Source organism: Fusarium oxysporum, chromosome IV (assembly GCF_013085055.1).
Source record: "Fusarium oxysporum Fo47 chromosome IV, complete sequence".
Classification (NCBI taxonomy): Eukaryota; Fungi; Ascomycota; class Sordariomycetes; order Hypocreales; family Nectriaceae; genus Fusarium; species Fusarium oxysporum.
Window position 1 is genome coordinate 1,158,135 of NC_072843.1, and position 16,363 is coordinate 1,174,497.

At 48.2% G+C, this 16,363-nt stretch overlaps 5 protein-coding genes across 5 annotated transcripts; 4 read left to right on the plus strand and 1 right to left on the minus strand.

Moving 5' to 3' along the window:
* The first annotated feature begins 805 nt into the window (after positions 1 to 805).
* FOBCDRAFT_158689 (uncharacterized protein) lies at positions 806 to 1,982 on the plus strand. The gene is made up of 3 exons (XM_031179709.3): positions 806 to 1,393; positions 1,451 to 1,684; positions 1,743 to 1,982. Exons 1-3 carry the CDS (start codon positions 1,213 to 1,215, stop codon positions 1,769 to 1,771), a joined length of 444 nt encoding a protein of 147 aa, XP_031045596.1. The 5' UTR covers positions 806 to 1,212; the 3' UTR covers positions 1,772 to 1,982.
* A 272-nt stretch (positions 1,983 to 2,254) lies between these two features.
* Positions 2,255 to 5,263, plus strand: FOBCDRAFT_180318 (uncharacterized protein). Its single transcript, XM_031179707.3, has 4 exons — positions 2,255 to 2,361; positions 2,412 to 3,363; positions 3,412 to 4,517; positions 4,569 to 5,263. The coding sequence occupies exons 2-4, from the start codon at positions 2,632 to 2,634 to the stop codon at positions 4,843 to 4,845; spliced, it is 2,115 nt and encodes a 704-aa protein (XP_031045594.2). The 5' UTR covers positions 2,255 to 2,361; positions 2,412 to 2,631; the 3' UTR covers positions 4,846 to 5,263.
* Positions 5,264 to 9,020: 3,757 nt separating this feature from the next.
* On the plus strand, positions 9,021 to 10,715 carry FOBCDRAFT_180321 (major facilitator superfamily domain-containing protein; the record flags this gene model as incomplete). The annotated part of the gene is made up of 4 exons (XM_031179704.3): positions 9,021 to 9,181; positions 9,233 to 9,277; positions 9,327 to 9,532; positions 9,584 to 10,715. Exons 1-4 carry the CDS (start codon positions 9,065 to 9,067, stop codon positions 10,713 to 10,715), a joined length of 1,500 nt encoding a protein of 499 aa, XP_031045591.2. The 5' UTR covers positions 9,021 to 9,064.
* A 1,991-nt stretch (positions 10,716 to 12,706) lies between these two features.
* On the plus strand, positions 12,707 to 14,261 carry FOBCDRAFT_291398 (uncharacterized protein; the record flags this gene model as incomplete). The annotated part of the gene is made up of 4 exons (XM_031179703.2): positions 12,707 to 12,996; positions 13,051 to 13,252; positions 13,308 to 13,508; positions 13,557 to 14,261. 4 exons carry the CDS (start codon positions 12,707 to 12,709, stop codon positions 14,259 to 14,261), a joined length of 1,398 nt encoding a protein of 465 aa, XP_031045590.2.
* Positions 14,262 to 14,387: 126 nt separating this feature from the next.
* On the minus strand, positions 14,388 to 15,669 carry FOBCDRAFT_28010 (uncharacterized protein). The gene is made up of 3 exons (XM_031179699.3): positions 15,411 to 15,669; positions 14,651 to 15,356; positions 14,388 to 14,603 (listed from the first exon to the last, which is right to left on the minus strand). Exons 1-3 carry the CDS (start codon positions 15,456 to 15,458, stop codon positions 14,497 to 14,499), a joined length of 861 nt encoding a protein of 286 aa, XP_031045586.3. The 5' UTR covers positions 15,459 to 15,669; the 3' UTR covers positions 14,388 to 14,496.
* Positions 15,670 to 16,363: the final 694 nt, after the last annotated feature.

The window sequence follows — 16,363 nt, forward strand, 5'->3', positions numbered from 1 at the left end:
AGAGTAGTGAGGCTATCTTGACCTAGAGTCGCCAGAACAGATAGTCCATAGAGTTTTGGTTATTGAATTGCCGCAGAAGGGTCACTCAAAACATGACGGCATGTATCTCTCAGAACATAAGGTTCTGGGGTATCAATTAAAGAGGGTTGTCGGCGTAGAAAGACGAGATGAAGCTTTGCAGCGACGTATATAGGGAAATGGATAACCAAGAATAATCGATACGTAGTGAACGGTTTGATGATTTGATCATTCTTAGCTCGCATAAGTGAAACATTGAAACTAAAACGTTGGTTCATTGGGGAGTGTAGCCAAGTATTGGCAGCCTTAATCGACCATTTTAATACAAAGGGTCCTTGTGAGGCTCTGCTGCATTTGGAGGGATGGATTCCATCCAGTGTCACGATAGCCTCACCAGGAAGAGCTTCTGCCAAGATGTATCGAAACCTGAGAACTGCGACTTCGGCAGTTGATTTTTATGTCGAGAGACCTCTTGGGCCAATGTTTGACATAACTTTGATTCATCCAAAAGGGGTCTTGCATTATTTACTCCGGTTTCAATAGTTTCACCGCCAAACGGCATTAGCAGAAAGAGGACATAATGAGGCAGACAGCTTTGGTGGATGAACCAGCATAGGGGTGCGCAGGCTTTTTCTGGACCTACAGGCCTGGCTGGCTTTGGCCCATAGGATGACCCCGTTGCCCCGTCAGTTTATGGGAAAAGAGCCCAGGGAGGCCAGAGCGTGGAGAGGAAATGCAAACGGAATGCAATCTTGGCCCTCTTTTCCTCTTTCTTCATCTTTCAACCTCTCAACACCATTTCCTGCACTCGAGAACCATCTCAAAGACATCTTTCGACCGTTATAGCAACTGTTTGTTGTGTCACCAACTCAACCAGCCACCCACACCCACACCCACTAACGTCAACGTTAACCCCTCTAATAAAACAAACCAAAAATGGTGAGTGAGCTCAGTTGCCCCGGACACCCCTTTCTTCGCCCACGTAAACAATGCACCCCGCCCTCTGATTCGACAGTTTGGCCGCCCGAATAAGTTGGAAGTTGGTTTTGCTTCAGCTCGCCCGGCACAAGCCTTGGTTTTTCTACCTGCATCTCGCATACTTCTACAACTACCGAGTAGCAACACTTTCAATCGCATTCTTCAGAACGCATTTTCCACATACACTCGAGCCTCGAAATCAATCCATAAGCAATCATGTCTTCTAACAAGTTCGATTCTCAGGCTTCTACCAACTACAAGGAGGCTTTCGCCCTGTTCGACAAGCGCGGAAACGGCCGTGTCACTGTTGACAGCCTCGGTGATCTGCTGCGCGCCTGCGGTCAGAACCCTACCCTCGCTGAGATCCAGGACCTCGAGAAGAATGTCGGTGGTGAATGTGAGTACACTTCCCGTGATGCGATTTAAAAGCGCATAGCTGACCTTGGCGACACAGTCGACTTCGAGACATTCCAGCGTGTTCTGAACCGCCCCGGCGGCTTCCGCGATCCCGGCGAGCCTGAGGAATACTGCCGCGGTTTCCAAGTGTTTGATAAGGATATGACGGGTTTCATCGGCGTCGGCCAGCTCAAGTACATTCTGACAAACCTGGGCGAGAAGATGACTGATGAGGAGGTCGATGAGCTCCTCAAGGCCGTTGACACCAGCTCAGGCCAGGTCAACTACACTGGTAAGTTCTGCAATACCTGATACCCAATGGGGCAGCAGCTAATGCGATACAATTACAGACCTCGTGCGAACCATTCTCGCCAACTAGACAATGTATAGATATGGGCGGGTTAGGTTATGCATCTGCGTTGACGGACCGGCGTTTGCTTGATTGATTGATTATGGATATGGATGGAAATCGGCTATGGGAACGCTGAAATGATGAATTATTGCTGCGCATTTGCGACGCACTAGCATGTTGGATTTTTGTAGATACTTAGGGGACAGGAGTCTAGAAATGAAGCTCTATGTGCCTTGAATTTGACGGTGTCTCATTTGGTGAAGTTATCATGGCCTGAGCTTATGACGACTGGTATAAACAATCCTACGATTGGCTTTCGCTTCTGTTTACATAAACAGTTTCACATAAATCAATTAAACTCGGTTATGGCCCCAAGCCTAAATTATGCCATAATTATAGCACATGATAACTCATTAGCCGCCCTGATCATGACACCGCATCCGATTGCCCCGCGTTTTCCACCCAGAAGCGGGTCCATAGGAGCTTTACCTTAGCTGCACCTTCACTTAAGGTATCGCCCCATCTTGCTGCATCTACAGTAACGCCCTCTCAACGCCTTTGACGCCTAGAGACGGATCAATCGATTTAGTCTCAGAGCATAAGCCCCTCTTTCAACTGTAGGTTGCCTCAATCATCCATGGTCAAGCCAATCGGCTAACATCGCAAGAAACATCCCGAGCCCGTCCATCATATTTGTATCCAAGCTGGATAAGCGTGCTTCCCGCAGACCCCTCCTCCTCCTCCTCCTACTCTCTCTCTTCATTCTTCTCGTCGCCGTCACTCTGGCTTCCTCACGAGCCTTCTCTCGTCTCGGCTCTTTAGTGAATCACTTCAGATTCCAAGCCCCACGAACTATTCTATCACGAAGACAGCTTGTTACTAGCACAATGGCTCCCGACAAGTATCGTAACCCTCCTCAGGCACCGCCTCTGTTCACCGCCACCCCCGAATCGATCGCTGCCGATACCAAGAAGCTTTGCGATGCTACCAAGAATGTGTTGGACTCTGTAACTGCGAATGTTACTGCCAACAAGGCGTCTTTTGCCAATGTGCTTGAGCCCATCCTCATTGACGAGAACTTGGCTGCTACGCAGAGACGCATCTTGACCTTCTACCACCATGTTTCCACCAACAAGGAGCTTCGCGATGCCTCCACTGAGGCTGAGAGCGCCTTCAATGACTTCGGCATTGAATGCAACATGCGGGAGGATGTCTTCAACGCTGTCGATGCTGCCTACGCCAACCGAGCATCTCAGGATCTCACCAAGGAGCAGGCGCACGTCCTTGAGAAGGAGCGACAGAAGTACATTCGAAACGGTCTTCGGCTGCCCGCCGGTCCCAAGCGAGACCGCTTCAAGGAGATCCAGAAGCGTCTGAGCGAGCTTGAGATAAAGGCCCAGAAAAACCTTAACGAGGAGAAGGGTGCCATCTGGTTCACTCCTGAGGAACTCAAGGGAGTTCCTTCTGACGACATTGACATTGATTCCCTGGAGAAGGGTACTGGCGAAAATGAGGGCAAAGTCAAGCTGTCCTTTAAGTACAACCATTACTTCCCTCTCATCAAGTATGCTATCGATGCCGATACTCGCCGCAAGTACACCATCGCGGAATCCAACAAGGTGAGACGAGTAACGAAACTTCAAAATCTCGGCTAATTGAACCTTCAGGCGAATGTCAATGTTCCTATCTTCCAAGAGATCATCACCCTCCGAGATGAGGCCGCTCGCCTTCTCGGTTACGACAACCATGCCGCTCTGCGCATTGAAGAAAAGATGGCCAAGACTCCTGCTGCTGTTCGCACTTTCCTAGACGATCTTCGAAACAGATTGGCCGAAGGTGGTGCGAAGGAGATCAACGCACTGAAGGAGTACAAGAAGAAGGACTACGAGGAGCGCGGCCTTTCATTTGACGACAGCTTCTACATGTGGGACACATCGTTCTACTCCAGAATACAGAAGGAGAAGGAGTATAGTGTTGATGAAGCCGCCATCTCACAGTACTTCCCTGTTGAGTCGACATTTGCCGGCATGCTTAAGATTTTCGAGGAGATTTTCGGCTTCGTGTTTGTCGAGCTCAAGCCTGAAGAGCGAGCTCGGCTCAGCCCCACTGGCAAGGCCGAAGACATTGTGTGGCATGAGGATGTTCTGATCTACAGCGTGTGGGACGATGAGGCCTCGGGCTCAAGCTTCAACGGTTACCTATACCTGGACCTTCACCCCCGTGACAACAAGTATGGCCACAACGCCAACTTCAACCTCGAGCCTGGTTATGTCACTGAGGATGGCAAGAAGCATTACCCCGTCACTGCTCTTGTCTGCAACTTTAGCAAGCCTACACCAAAGAAACCTTCTCTGCTTAAGCATCATGAGGTTGTGACCCTGTTCCACGAGCTGGGCCATGGCATTCACGACTTGGCTGGCCGCACCCGCTACAGCTACTTCCATGGAACTTCCACGGTGCTCGATTTCGTTGAAGCTCCCTCTCAAATGCTGGAGAACTGGTGCTGGACACCTAGCGTGCTTAAATCGCTTTCCAAGCATTGGGAGACTCAAGAGCAAATTCCCGACGAGCTTATTGAGAAGCTTGTCTCTACCAAGCGTCTCAACTCCGCTATAGGTGCACTAGGACAACTCGTTATTGGACTCTTTGACATGACTGTGCACACACCCGAGTCCCATGAGGCTGTCAAGAAGCTCAACGCTGGCCGAGTTTGGAACACCCTTAGGCATGAGATCTCCGGCACCAAGGGCCCTGAGGATCTGGGCGAGGGACTGTAAGTACCTACTGGAGATAACATTTGACTGTTAAACTAACTTGCATGTAGTGAATGGGGCAATAGGCACGCCGGTATTGGCCACTTCATCGGCGGCTACGATGCCGGTTACTACGGCTACCTCTACTCAGAGGTGTTCTCGCTCGACATGTTCCACTCATTCTTCGCCAAGAACCCAATGGACGGTAAGGAGGGTCGCCGATATCGCCATACCGTTCTTGAGAGAGGTGGAAGTATCCCAGAGTTGGAATTCTTGAGGGAGTTCTTGGGCCGAGAACCTAGTTCGGAAGCTTTCTATAAGGAGCTTGGACTTTCTTCAACCGCGTAGATAGCCTCGAAGAAAGCCGCGAAAAAAAGCCACGTAGACAATGTTTTATCATACCAAAGTCAGCGAAGCAGAAGAGAATAAACCATCAGCGATTGGTCAGATAAAAGAAATAATGTCGTGAAAGGACTGCAGCTCGGAATGTTTATCGATGACCGACGTGGAAGTGTTGCACGAGAATAGTACCAAGTTCTTGGTTTCCAGGGGATGCAGTGATATAGGAGAACAGAATCTCGTATCTTGCGGCCACCCGCGCCGTAGATTTTGGTACCTTGGTGTTGTGCCTGGAGATTGGCCATGCAATGACCACACTCTAATGTTGTTACTGGACGGGCTGCAGATGCAAGGTTGGCTGCATGGGTAGTAGTGTTGTACAGTTATAGCGTTGTGTAACTCAGCGTTTTCGCCAAGTCGAGGACTGATAATTTGAAATTAGAAAAACGATCCTCGTAAGAATGCAAAATGAGAACTCAGCTGCGTCTATCGAATACAATCACCCATTACCGGGAAATAATCTTGGAGTTCACCGTGGCCTGCAGGCTCCCTTTCGGTCAGGATTTCTGAGCGATAGAAGCGCTTATTTAAGCTTAACTTGTTGAAATCGATTTGAAAGAGCTGATTGGAAGCACAGGGAGTGGCCTAATAAAGGATCATATTAACTGTAAACATGGACTGAAAGGAGAGGTATTCAATATTAAGGAGCACAGACTCGAAGTTGCTAGCTGGAAATACAGAACAAGAACAAACGCTTGCCGAGGACTGATGTCGAGAGATCCAATTCCAAGGAATCGGTAAGAAAAATCTGACTTGGAAGGATTGTGGTTACATTCAGTCGATAGTGTGTCGAAATAATGGGCTGTTTTCTAGGATAAGGCACTTGGAGTTTCGGACAACTTCCTCACCTTTGATCTAGGACCTTGTAAGTTGGATGGTGTCGCCTAGATTTACTAATCCGCGATATCAACTCATAGTATTCTGAGCCAAGTGCTTACAGTGGCCTTGAACGGCCTAGTTCACTATGTTGTGGTATCATCCCCAGGATCTCGAACAACAAGGAACAAATCATCAAGAATCGTGGGGAAGTGAGATTCACATTGCGGAGGCATCTCCGTCCCGAAATCATACTGAGATACACAGACCCTGGGGAATACCTGGTCTACATGAAGCGATTCTGGGGGAATATCATCAACGGGGAGATCCGGAGCCGTGTGGCTGGCTCCCGCGGCCGCCGCGATGGCTTAATCACTTCACTTTACACTGGAAAAGGCATCCAGAATGCTCAACTACCGGGTACTAAGCCGGGCGCTACGGCGTTGAACGGGCTTTCCCCTCCGCGCCGCCGGTTCCCTTCCATCAGGCCACTCCAAAGATCCCTGAGGGGAAGAGATTGAAGAGCCAATAGGAGGTGAGGATTTGAAAGACGAGACGGGGGAGAACAGACGAGAATGACGCGGTTTGTATTTGATCTTGAGAGTTTGAGTTTGAGTTTGATGGAATCTGCGGAGAAGCTGAAGATGGTTGAAGTTATGGATGGCTTGAGTGGGGGAACGGGTAGTCTAAGTCAAAGATTGCGGGGAAGATGGGGTAACATGAGGGCATTGCAGACGATGAGATGCTGTTATCATATCAAAATACAATTGATTATTATTTGATACTTGATACTTGATACTTGATAATGCATTGTAAATCATTGTTGCCTAGAATAAGTGGAAATATGATAGATATTTGAACTGCTTCACCGGTGAGAGATAGCCTTCTGCTTGTCTCATCACCAAGCAGCCACAGATGTATATTCAGTCAATTATTATACTGCACCTTGCACATCTTTATTTCAATATGTACGTATCCGAGCTGAAATCCCTATTCACCGTCTTGACCTACTCTCATATACTGTAATAACGGCATCAACGGGGTGGCTGAAGAATCAGAAGGGCATGACTGGACAGACTCTCTTCCTCGCTTCTAGGGCACGTTCCAGAAACGAAGCGTCATATGCAGGCTCCCAAGCGCTAAGCCATCTCCAAAATTGTTTAGCGGGCTGATGTTCCAGGCGATGTCACTCCCAAAAACGTGGCGGGGACCGGCGGGAAGACCGTAGCGTGCGGAGCAAACACCGGGACTGGACCGTGCTATACGTGGGAGGGGAGACCTAAAGGAGGGAACGAATAGCTGTTTGAAGATTGGTTTGTATCACGAAATATATTGAGAGTGTCTGATTCGTTGGGGCTTACTCGCAAGGTGTTTGATACGATTTACTAGTTAGTTGTTAGTATGAGAATACAGGGCTAGAATGAAGCCATGATCTCTTCCTTGTTCCTGGCTGAAGATCTTGGCTCAAGGAGTGAGAAGAGGGGAAACTAAAGTGCCGTTGAGAATGGAGATACAAAGTCTTGGCTGTGTTAAAAGCAGCGAATGTGAGAGAGAAAAACTGGGACTGATGAGGGGATACTAGGTTAGTTTTGAAAGACGCGCTTCCGATAGTTGGACCTAATGCCTAGGCAAACAGCGGATCCGATGCAAGATAGGCAATGTAGGGATAGATGTGAACAAACAGTCGTCCAACAGTGAACCCCAGAATTAGAATCTGTGAATCTGAATCTCTTTAGGGACATGTTTGCGTCTGTATCAAGAATGGGATGACATGACATGGCCCGTCCCCCGTCATCTCTGAACACAAGGTCTTTCATTTGGAGACACAGTAACATGACATTACATGACATGACATTACATTACATGAGATGAGATGCCATGCACGATTCGATTTCAGCAGGCTTCGAAATAATGGTACATGTACACCGATCAATTCTATCTACTACGTCGTTAGTCCTCGGAAGACACGGCGCTGATCTCTAAGAAAGTTGGAGAAAATAAACTTCAACTTGGCATTGGAGATTCGTTTAGTGATTTTCACACTAACGAAACTACACCACAACCCTGATGATCTAGTCTACTGCCCTGTAAACCAATTAATGACCATTCGCTAGTCTGACCCGACTCACTCTATCCTTCTCTCACCTTTCCCTTCATCACGGCTCACACCTCGTACATGAGTTACATGGCCCAACACACTCAGAGCGCCATCTCGCGTGGCCGTCGCTCGGAAACACAAGGAAAGAAAAAGACAAAAAAGAGCGTCACGTTTAGCGTTACATGGCCCATCTGCCGGGCTCCATAATGATTTCCAACTAACTCAAGTCAACCCAACCCAAGTCAAGTCATATCAAGTCAAGGACAATGTAAGTTGATGCGTGCAAGGATTGTATTCCCTACAACGGTACCCCAAGCCCCCGCAAGAGAGAAAAGAAGAGCAAGATTCTCATGCGGCGAGTATTTCTCTACACCCCCTCCCCTTCTGAGACATAAGAGATTTTCATACCCTGTAAATGTGGAGGAGAGATACATCGAGGAGGATTCTGACATGTGGTTCGTCGGTTAGTATAGTCGGCTGCAGTAAACGGACGGACAAACGGAGGAGACAAGGGATTTCAAGGGTTGTTGTTATGGTTGCATACTACTCCAATTCCTTTCTCTCCGCACTATCAAGAACAAGACCATCATCCCTACATCGTTGGCTCAAGATGAGAAACGTGGGCGCCCAACTTCTCCACACGCCGAGTTAGGGATCTAATACGTTGAGAAGTGAGGCTAGGATAGACTCAAGCCTGGGGGAGGTTGAAATAATTGACTATTAAAGGGGCCACTTTCCCCAGGTTTTTCGAACGAGATATCTTGCCAGAACAGTCCAAGACAAGGCCACCATTTACAACTATCATCAAGAACAGAAACAAAGTCAGAATTGGAAACTTGCTTATTCTTTGCTTGTTTCCTTCTCCCGTTTCTCGCCTCATTGATACTACGCAAATAAGAGGGTTTCCTTCCTTCCCCCTTGTTGCACTTGCCCTGTCACTCCCGCGTCTGGGGTTCATTGCCTTCCATACTTGACTTGGCCCTACAGCTCCTTCTGTCTGTCTCTCATATTGACGAGATTCAGTTGCTCAGATACCATCCTCCTCCTCTTTTGAGCCTCCATTATTAGGTTCCTTCCTCTCCTTCTGTCTCGGCTGGTTGCTTCTCTGCATCCTTCGTCCTCCATCAGTTCCTTCCCACCACGTTTTTTTAGAAGCCGACCCTACTTCTACCCTTTACCTTCTCGTGTGATCTTACGATAGATTACCTACAACCCTTGTCTATAAAGTTCTTGGATTATTTGAGATTCCTCACCATGAGCGACTACGATCGAAAGGAAACTTTGGAGGAAAAGGCTTCCACCTCGGAAGTTGATCTTGCTGGTGTTAATGACCCTTATGCTGGACTTACTGAGGAAGAGGCGAGGGAAGCTGTAAGTTGCATTGAAACAAATGTTTGATGACCTGCACTAACAAGGTTTCAGGAGAAGAAGTTACTCCGAAAGATCGATATGAAACTCGTTCCTTGGGTATGACAACTCTGCACTATATAACAAGTCACCTACTGACCACAATCAGCTCTGCCTCCTTTACCTCATCTGCTTCCTCGACCGAACCAATATCGGAAATGCAAAGATCGCTGGTTTACTGGATGATGTGCATATGGACACTCACCATTTCAACTTGACTTTGACCATTTTCTACATCTCATACGCTGTCTTTGAGCCTCTTGCCAATGTCCTGCTCAAGTGGTCCAAGCCATCCATCTTCATTCCTGCCATCATGTGAGTTTAAATCCTCAGTAAACCACTAGCACAAAACTAATTCGTATTCAGGGTCCTCTGGGGTGCTTCAATGCTGGGAATGGGCTTCGTCAAGACCTGGGACGGCCTCATGGCTGCTCGATGGTTCCTTGGTGTCACAGAAGCCGGTCTCTTCCCCGGAATTAACTACTACCTATCCTGCTGGTATAAGCGATCCGAATTCGGTGCTCGTGCCGCGTGGTTCTTCTCAGCTGCAGCTCTTGCCGGTTCTTTTGGTGGTCTCTTGGCTGCTGCTATCCAGAAGATGGATGGTGTCTCCGGTATTGCTGGTTGGGGATGGATTTTCATCCTTGAAGGTCTCATGACCATCGTTGTTGGTATCATCTCGTTCTGGATGGTCCACGATTTCCCCACCGATGCCAAGTTTATCACTGAGGAGGAACGGGCTCGTGTCATCTATCGACTCACTGCCGATAAGCAATCTTCTGCCCAGGAGGAACAATTCAAGATGAAGTACTTCTGGCAGTCCATCACCGACTGGAAGACCTACTGCGGTATGCTCATCTACATGGGGCCCCTGATGCCCCTGTACTCTTTCAGCGTTTTCCTGCCTACCATCATCCAGAACATGGCCTTCACCGACAAAAAGGCCGTCGTCAAGAACCAGCTTCTCAGCGTACCACCCTACGCTTTGGCCGCAGTTGTTACTATTTGCGTTGGTATGTACTCTGACAGACTCAACAAGCGAGGCATCTTCAACCTGTGCGCTGCCCCTGTTGGTATGGCAGGCTTCACCATGCTTATCGCTTCTACCAACCCTGCTGTTCAGTACACTGGTTGCTTCCTGGGTGCCCTAGGTATTTACCCTGTCATTCCAATCACGATCAGTTGGGTCGCCAACAATGTTGAGGGTGTTTACAAGCGAGGCATCACTCTTGGGTTTGTCATAGGATGGGGCAACCTCAACGGTGTTGTGAGCAGCAACGTCTTCATCAACGGTCCACGATTCTACCCAGGACATGGAACCGTCCTTGCCTACATGTTTGGTGGTATTTTTTGTGGAAGTCTCCTAATGTATGTTTTGCTCTCGCGTGAGAACAAGGCGCGGTTGGCTGGTGAGCGGGATCACCTAGTGGAGGGCAAGTCTGAGGCGGAGATCCATGAGATGGGAGATAAGCGACCCGATTTCCTTTACACACTGTAATAATGTTTATGATACGTCAGAAATAGGAGGATTGTTAGTGGTGGATGGTATTATACAGGGTGTATAGTTTTGAGTTCTTTTGTTAGTTAGAGTGTAAAGTGGCTCTGAGCTCAATCGATGCACTACCCGACTTGTCTCTTTTCTCTGCATTTTGTGACGGCTGTGTGCATAATTCTCTCATGCGAGAGCTACAGGTGAGAAACTGTGCTGTGGGTTTGTCTTTGAGACAGCCAATTGAATGGGCTTTTGATGTTCTAGAAAAGTAGGTGAGCATAGCATTCCAGAGCGTGATTTGAGATTCAGCCAGCCAGAGCAGAGAAGCAAATAAACAGGGCAAATATGCAGTTGGATCTGCTGACCTATACCGTGTTGGTCCTGTACCTGAAATAGAATGGCCTATGCCATGCAGACATAGACATAGACATGGACATGGACATAGACATTGCCTAGACATACAATAGATGTGCCAAGGAGAGCAGAGTAATTGGATCAAGGCTATTGTTTGTCGCAGCAGCCACCCGCCACGTTTCATAATCAGCCTGCTCCAAACGATAGATGTCCAAGCCTCATCAGCAAGGTACAGGCTAATCGAGCTCGAGTCTGCGCCGAGAAAGGTGCTGGTGATGTCACACTCTGATTCAGCCCACGGGAGCTTACAGCTCTAGCCTTTAAAATGAAGCCCATGTTTCTCTTTTACCCCTCTCACCGCAATTGAAACGTACTAAAGCTAGGTTAAAAAAACATCAGCTCTGCTAGACTCGTCATCTCGATTTGTATAGAGTTTAGTTGAGTCAGGAGAAGCTAGGTCTCCCCGAGTCCGGGGAGGCTGAAAGTTGGGACCATGCCATCTCATCTATTTAGAGATCGAGACTAGCGAAACGCACAGGCGATGCCAAGGCCAAGCCTCAGATCGCGGGGTGGAAGATGCAACGTCGAGATTCGTTCGAGGGGCGCCTTTGTTTGTGTGTTTGGATCGTAGAGAGGACCAACAGTGCATAGAAACAGTCGAGTAGTAGCCTATAGAGCCACCGTTTTTGGTATGGACTGACCGTTTTGGTTGAAACCTGAGACTATCAATGGGAGATGGGACAAATCTGGGGATGAGAATCTGGGGGAATGGGTGTTGGTGGATAGTATAAAGTTGGGGTTTGGCCGATGTGAGCGTAACAGGGATTGACAGTTGGTGACATTTTGATTCTTAAGAGATAGGATATCTCGAGTTGTGTTGTGTCGTCTAGAGAGAGAGGGTGCTTTGGCCATCAGTGTCAGTGTCAGTGTCACTGCAAAGCCAACCTCAGCCAACATTATCATTCAACCGTCGGTGGGAATTCAGAAGAAACACACATTCACTCACTCTCTGATATTCCTTCTCCTGGAGGGCGACAACTCGAAAGAATTAGCGGAAGAGAAAAGGCAAGTTGCAGAGCCAAGAGATTGTGTATATGACATGTTTGGTCAAACTAACACATTCTATTAAGCAGGCTGGCTATTGCAGTCTGTATATCTCCCCCGCCCTTCTATTTCCGCCGAGACCACAGATGGTCTTCGGTTGTCGAAAAATCAAAATCATCCTCTCACAGTCCAAAAACATAAAGAGGCAAAAGATCCCTCGTCTAACGGCAACGGCAGAAACGGGTGCTTGCATCGCGTTAATGTAACACGACGCTTCGACCTTGGCCCTCTCTGGACGACTCAAGCCATTGTTATCCCTCTTTTCTTTTCCCTCTCTCTCACGCTCTCTCACTCTCTTGTGCTATCGCCAATTTCTCTTCTTGTCTTCCACATTTGAACAACGAGTTACGCAAAGGGGCATCACTTGACACTCCCTCACCCCACTCCTCCTCTTCTCCCTCTTGCTCCCTTCTCTTCTCTTCATCCTCAATTTTCACCTTCATTTGCTTCATACCAATCATTTCTTTTGCTTCTTGCACTCGCTCCCCCACTCCCTTACTCGGGGACTCGGGAAACTAGAAAGCACCACTATAAAAAAAATGAGTCACAAGTTCGTTGTGGAAAGAGGCTTGGAGCTTCTTGAACCGACCCAGAGGACCACGCTGGTGCTGTTTGAGCGCATAGGAGGCTCTATCAGCTTGGTCGCTGTCCTCTGTATCTTCGTCGCGTACGCGCTCGTTCCAAAAGTTCGAAATGTTCAAAACACTTTCATCGTGTTTGCGAGTGTGGCGAATGTTGGTGCAAGTGTTGCGAGTATCATCGCCTTGGATGGATTGGAACTGGGTGTTGCCTCGCCTCTCTGTCAGGCACAGAGCTTCATGTTCCATATGTGAGCTGCCTCTCATAATCTCATTCTCCTTGGACTATCACTGACTTCATGTAGGTTCATGCAGTCTGATCCCTGGTGGTCTCTGGCCATGGCATTCAACGTCTTCCTCGTCTTCTTCTTCCGCGCCAAACCCGACTCATTCCGAAGATGGTGGTGGATATATTGTCTCATTTGTTACGGTGGCCCTTTTGCTATTGCCATGGCGTTGCTTCTGGTTAGAAACCCGAACCGCGGCCTTGTGTTTGGTGAGGCCACTGTAAGTCTGTCGTGGGTATCAAAACAAAGGGGCATTGTTGTTGACTCGATGACAGATCTGGTGCTGGGTTAACCAAGACTGGGAAGGAATCCGTATATACACTTACTATATGCTCATCTGGGTTTGTATCGCTGGCTCGATCATCTTCTACTTCATGGTTGGCTACCATGTCTTCCATACTCGAAACCAACTCAAGAGTTTGACTGCCTCAAAGAGCCGAGAGCCAGCTCCTGTTGAGCCACCCCAGCCCCAAGCTGTAAGTCTGTCTGATATAAACAATACCTATCCAGCTAAAACTTGTTAGCAACGCCAAGTCGAGTTCCTGTCAGTCCCTCAAGACTGCTTCTACGGCACTATCGTCACTGAAGTCCAGGTTGTTCACTCAACACCCTCAGCGAACCATCTCCCTAGTGAACCTAAGCCCGCCTACACTGCTGGTCCATCGTCACCTCAGGTCTCCTTTGATGAGAACCCACATATTGTCCAGGGATCTCACAGTCACTACTTCTCGACCTCCATATCTCCTGGTATTGACAGCAGAGAGCAAACTAGCATGTCCCCTCTCCGTCGCATAACATCAGCGACAAACCGAACCGTCAACAAATTCGTCATCGACGATCCCATCAAGCGGGCTTACTTACGCACGAGCTTCCTTTTCGCCCTTAGTGTGCTGGTGACTTGGATCCCGAGCAGTCTGAACCGCATCCACAGCTGGCTCGTCGGTACGTCTCCCTACGAGTACCACGTCGCCACAGCCGCCGTCCTTCCCCTCCAAGGACTCTGGAACGCGGTCATTTTCTTTGTAACGAGTGGAAAACCTCTTCGAGAGTGGTACAGAAACCTGCGCCATCCTCAGGCGCTGGATAGAGAGATGATTGAGATGCGGGTAGAGCATGATGAGCATGTTGGGAGAAGCGGCGAGAGTTTCCTGGACGACACAGACTCCGGTAGTGACGTTGAGCTGCGAAGAATGGGAGAGGCGCCGGGCAAGAGATCGGCGAGTCTTTGAGGGGGAGGTTTTAGAAGGAATCCTTTTCTTATGTCTGGCCTATATGTACGCTGATAAGATTTATGGCTTGTGATGAGCGGCGATGTGTATCGCAATCTAGACTAGAATACTAGACTTGACGATAACTGGGCATCTATGAGTGACAACTGACATGGAATGTTTTCAACTGAAGGCATATCTTGAAAATCTCAAAGAGAAACAGTCATGTATAAGTGTTTCAACGCGTTCGACTCGGTTACATGGCAGCACCGTGAATCACAAGAGTCTTTCCAGAGTTTCCAACTTCCTGCACCGCAGATTGCTCCACAGCCAGAAGAAGAGTACTCGCCCTTACGAGCAACTCTACCACTAATCAGCAAGTATCGAGCAATGATGAACTAGAATCATACCTTCATACACGAGCTTATAATGAACTGGTGGATCATCATCTGGACCCGAGATAAGTGGCATATTTTCAGATGCTGCCGGCGCAACGCTGAATCGTATGCCAACGTTGTTATGCGTATCAATCCATAGAATATTCTCAGAGTCGGACTGGGACTTATCCTGTCTGCTGGCCATCTTGGCGAGCCACTTTCGGAAAACGCGGATGACCCCATCGACAATGTTGACATGGCTTATGAATAGTCCGCTCCTTGGACCTTCCTTGACAAGGTTCGTAACAGCACAAAGCTGAGAGAACATTTCCCCATCATCAAGGTTCACGTCTTGAGTGGCGGTATCGTCTGCAACGTCATCAGAGGGCTGCGCCTCCGTGGGACGTCTTCGGCTCCTCTTGATACTTCGGTTCTCGGGTGCAAAGACTGGCTTGTAAGAGGCATACAAAGCTCGCAGGTCAGACAACTCGGGCGTATCTTCACTGATGGGCTGGCCGTCTTGCGCCACGATACCCTGGTAGCGACATGCCAAATAAGGTGTGTAAAGCTGATCGCTTGGGTGGTAACATTCTAAAATAAGCTTATTGTCTGGGAGGGGCGCAGCTTTGAGCAGGCGTTGGCGAAGGAGACGAGTGACAAGAGAGCAGATGCGGCGGTTAATCGGGGCGAAAGAGAGTAAATCTTGAGTTGAGAACGGAGCCAAGATTGAGGTGAGAGTCTAAAAGAAAAGTCAATTCCTTGAAATGTCTCATGTTTTCTGGGGGAAATTCACTTCATTTGGTAGAATATCGATGAAGCTATCGTGAGTCGTCATCATCATAGACTATGGCTCTCTGAGCTCAGGTTGGATAAGATGGAGGTGGCGATACGATAGACAGCCAGTATGTTATCCACAAACACCAGAAAACTTAAGAATAGAATAATAAATATAAATTACGGGCGTAGTTTAAAGCCAGTGGAGGGAAGCTTCGGGCGTTGATGGAAGGATTCTGAGTTCTTGGCGGTGATATGTTATGCTATGTCCTGTTGAGTGTAGCTCCAAGATGAGGTGACAGCTTCATTAAATGTCCTAAAACGTGGGGGAGGGGCAGGCTAATTTAGTCAGCATCCGCAAGTCCGAATGACGAAATACTATGTATCTTTGATAAGTTGATAGCATTATCGACTCTTGTCCCAATCGAGAATCCTCCTACTATATTAAACAGATGACGCTGATAGATTCTATTCTCACCGCCAATGTTGCTTCAAAACGTGACAGATATAGGTTAATGCCCACCCTATAGTCTTTATATTAACGTTTTCGTTTATATCTAGATAGAGACCACGAACTCTGTAGAAACTAGTAGCCATCTGATTGGCATTTTCATAATTTGATTTTCCCTCAACAGATGGGCAGGTGGCCATTGAGTCTCTTCAAATTTACCGCGCGGCTGTTGGCTTTCTCAGAGTTGAATGTTGGGCGCCAAGGTCAAAGTATAACTCACTAAACAAACGAGATATCTTTCATACGAGAGCGCGCCCAATAGGAAGCTCAAGTGCAAACTCAATTCATCAATGAAGGGAACGGTGATGCGTGTATCAAACTGTTGAGATACCTTTATGGTTAGTGGTTAACCAGTGGATGTGAATGTCGGAGCCGGAACCCGGAGCGGGGCGGGGCGGTAGCGGGGGCTCAGTTTGTAAACGCCGGAAGCTGTCCCACTTTAATCCGATTAACCTCAACCT

Excerpts from the sequence above, each read along its gene's own strand:
- FOBCDRAFT_158689 (XM_031179709.3), top strand. The coding sequence starts at position 1,213 with ATGTCTTCTAACAAGTTCGATTCTCAGGCTTCTACCAACTACAAGGAG. Across the intron at positions 1,394-1,450 it reads GAAGAATGTCGGTGGTGAAT|TCGACTTCGAGACATTCCAG; the intron begins GTGAGTACACTT and ends TTGGCGACACAG. Across the intron at positions 1,685-1,742 it reads AGGCCAGGTCAACTACACTG|ACCTCGTGCGAACCATTCTC; the intron begins GTAAGTTCTGCA and ends ATACAATTACAG.
- FOBCDRAFT_180318 (XM_031179707.3), top strand. The coding sequence starts at position 2,632 with ATGGCTCCCGACAAGTATCGTAACCCTCCTCAGGCACCGCCTCTGTTC. Across the intron at positions 3,364-3,411 it reads CCATCGCGGAATCCAACAAG|GCGAATGTCAATGTTCCTAT; the intron begins GTGAGACGAGTA and ends TTGAACCTTCAG. Across the intron at positions 4,518-4,568 it reads GAGGATCTGGGCGAGGGACT|TGAATGGGGCAATAGGCACG; the intron begins GTAAGTACCTAC and ends ACTTGCATGTAG.
- FOBCDRAFT_28010 (XM_031179699.3), bottom strand. The coding sequence starts at position 15,458 with ATGATGATGACGACTCACGATAGCTTCATCGATATTCTACCAAATGAA. Across the intron at positions 15,357-15,410 it reads TCGATATTCTACCAAATGAA|ACTCTCACCTCAATCTTGGC; the intron begins GTGAATTTCCCC and ends CTTTTCTTTTAG. Across the intron at positions 14,604-14,650 it reads TTATAAGCTCGTGTATGAAG|AGTTGCTCGTAAGGGCGAGT; the intron begins GTATGATTCTAG and ends GATTAGTGGTAG.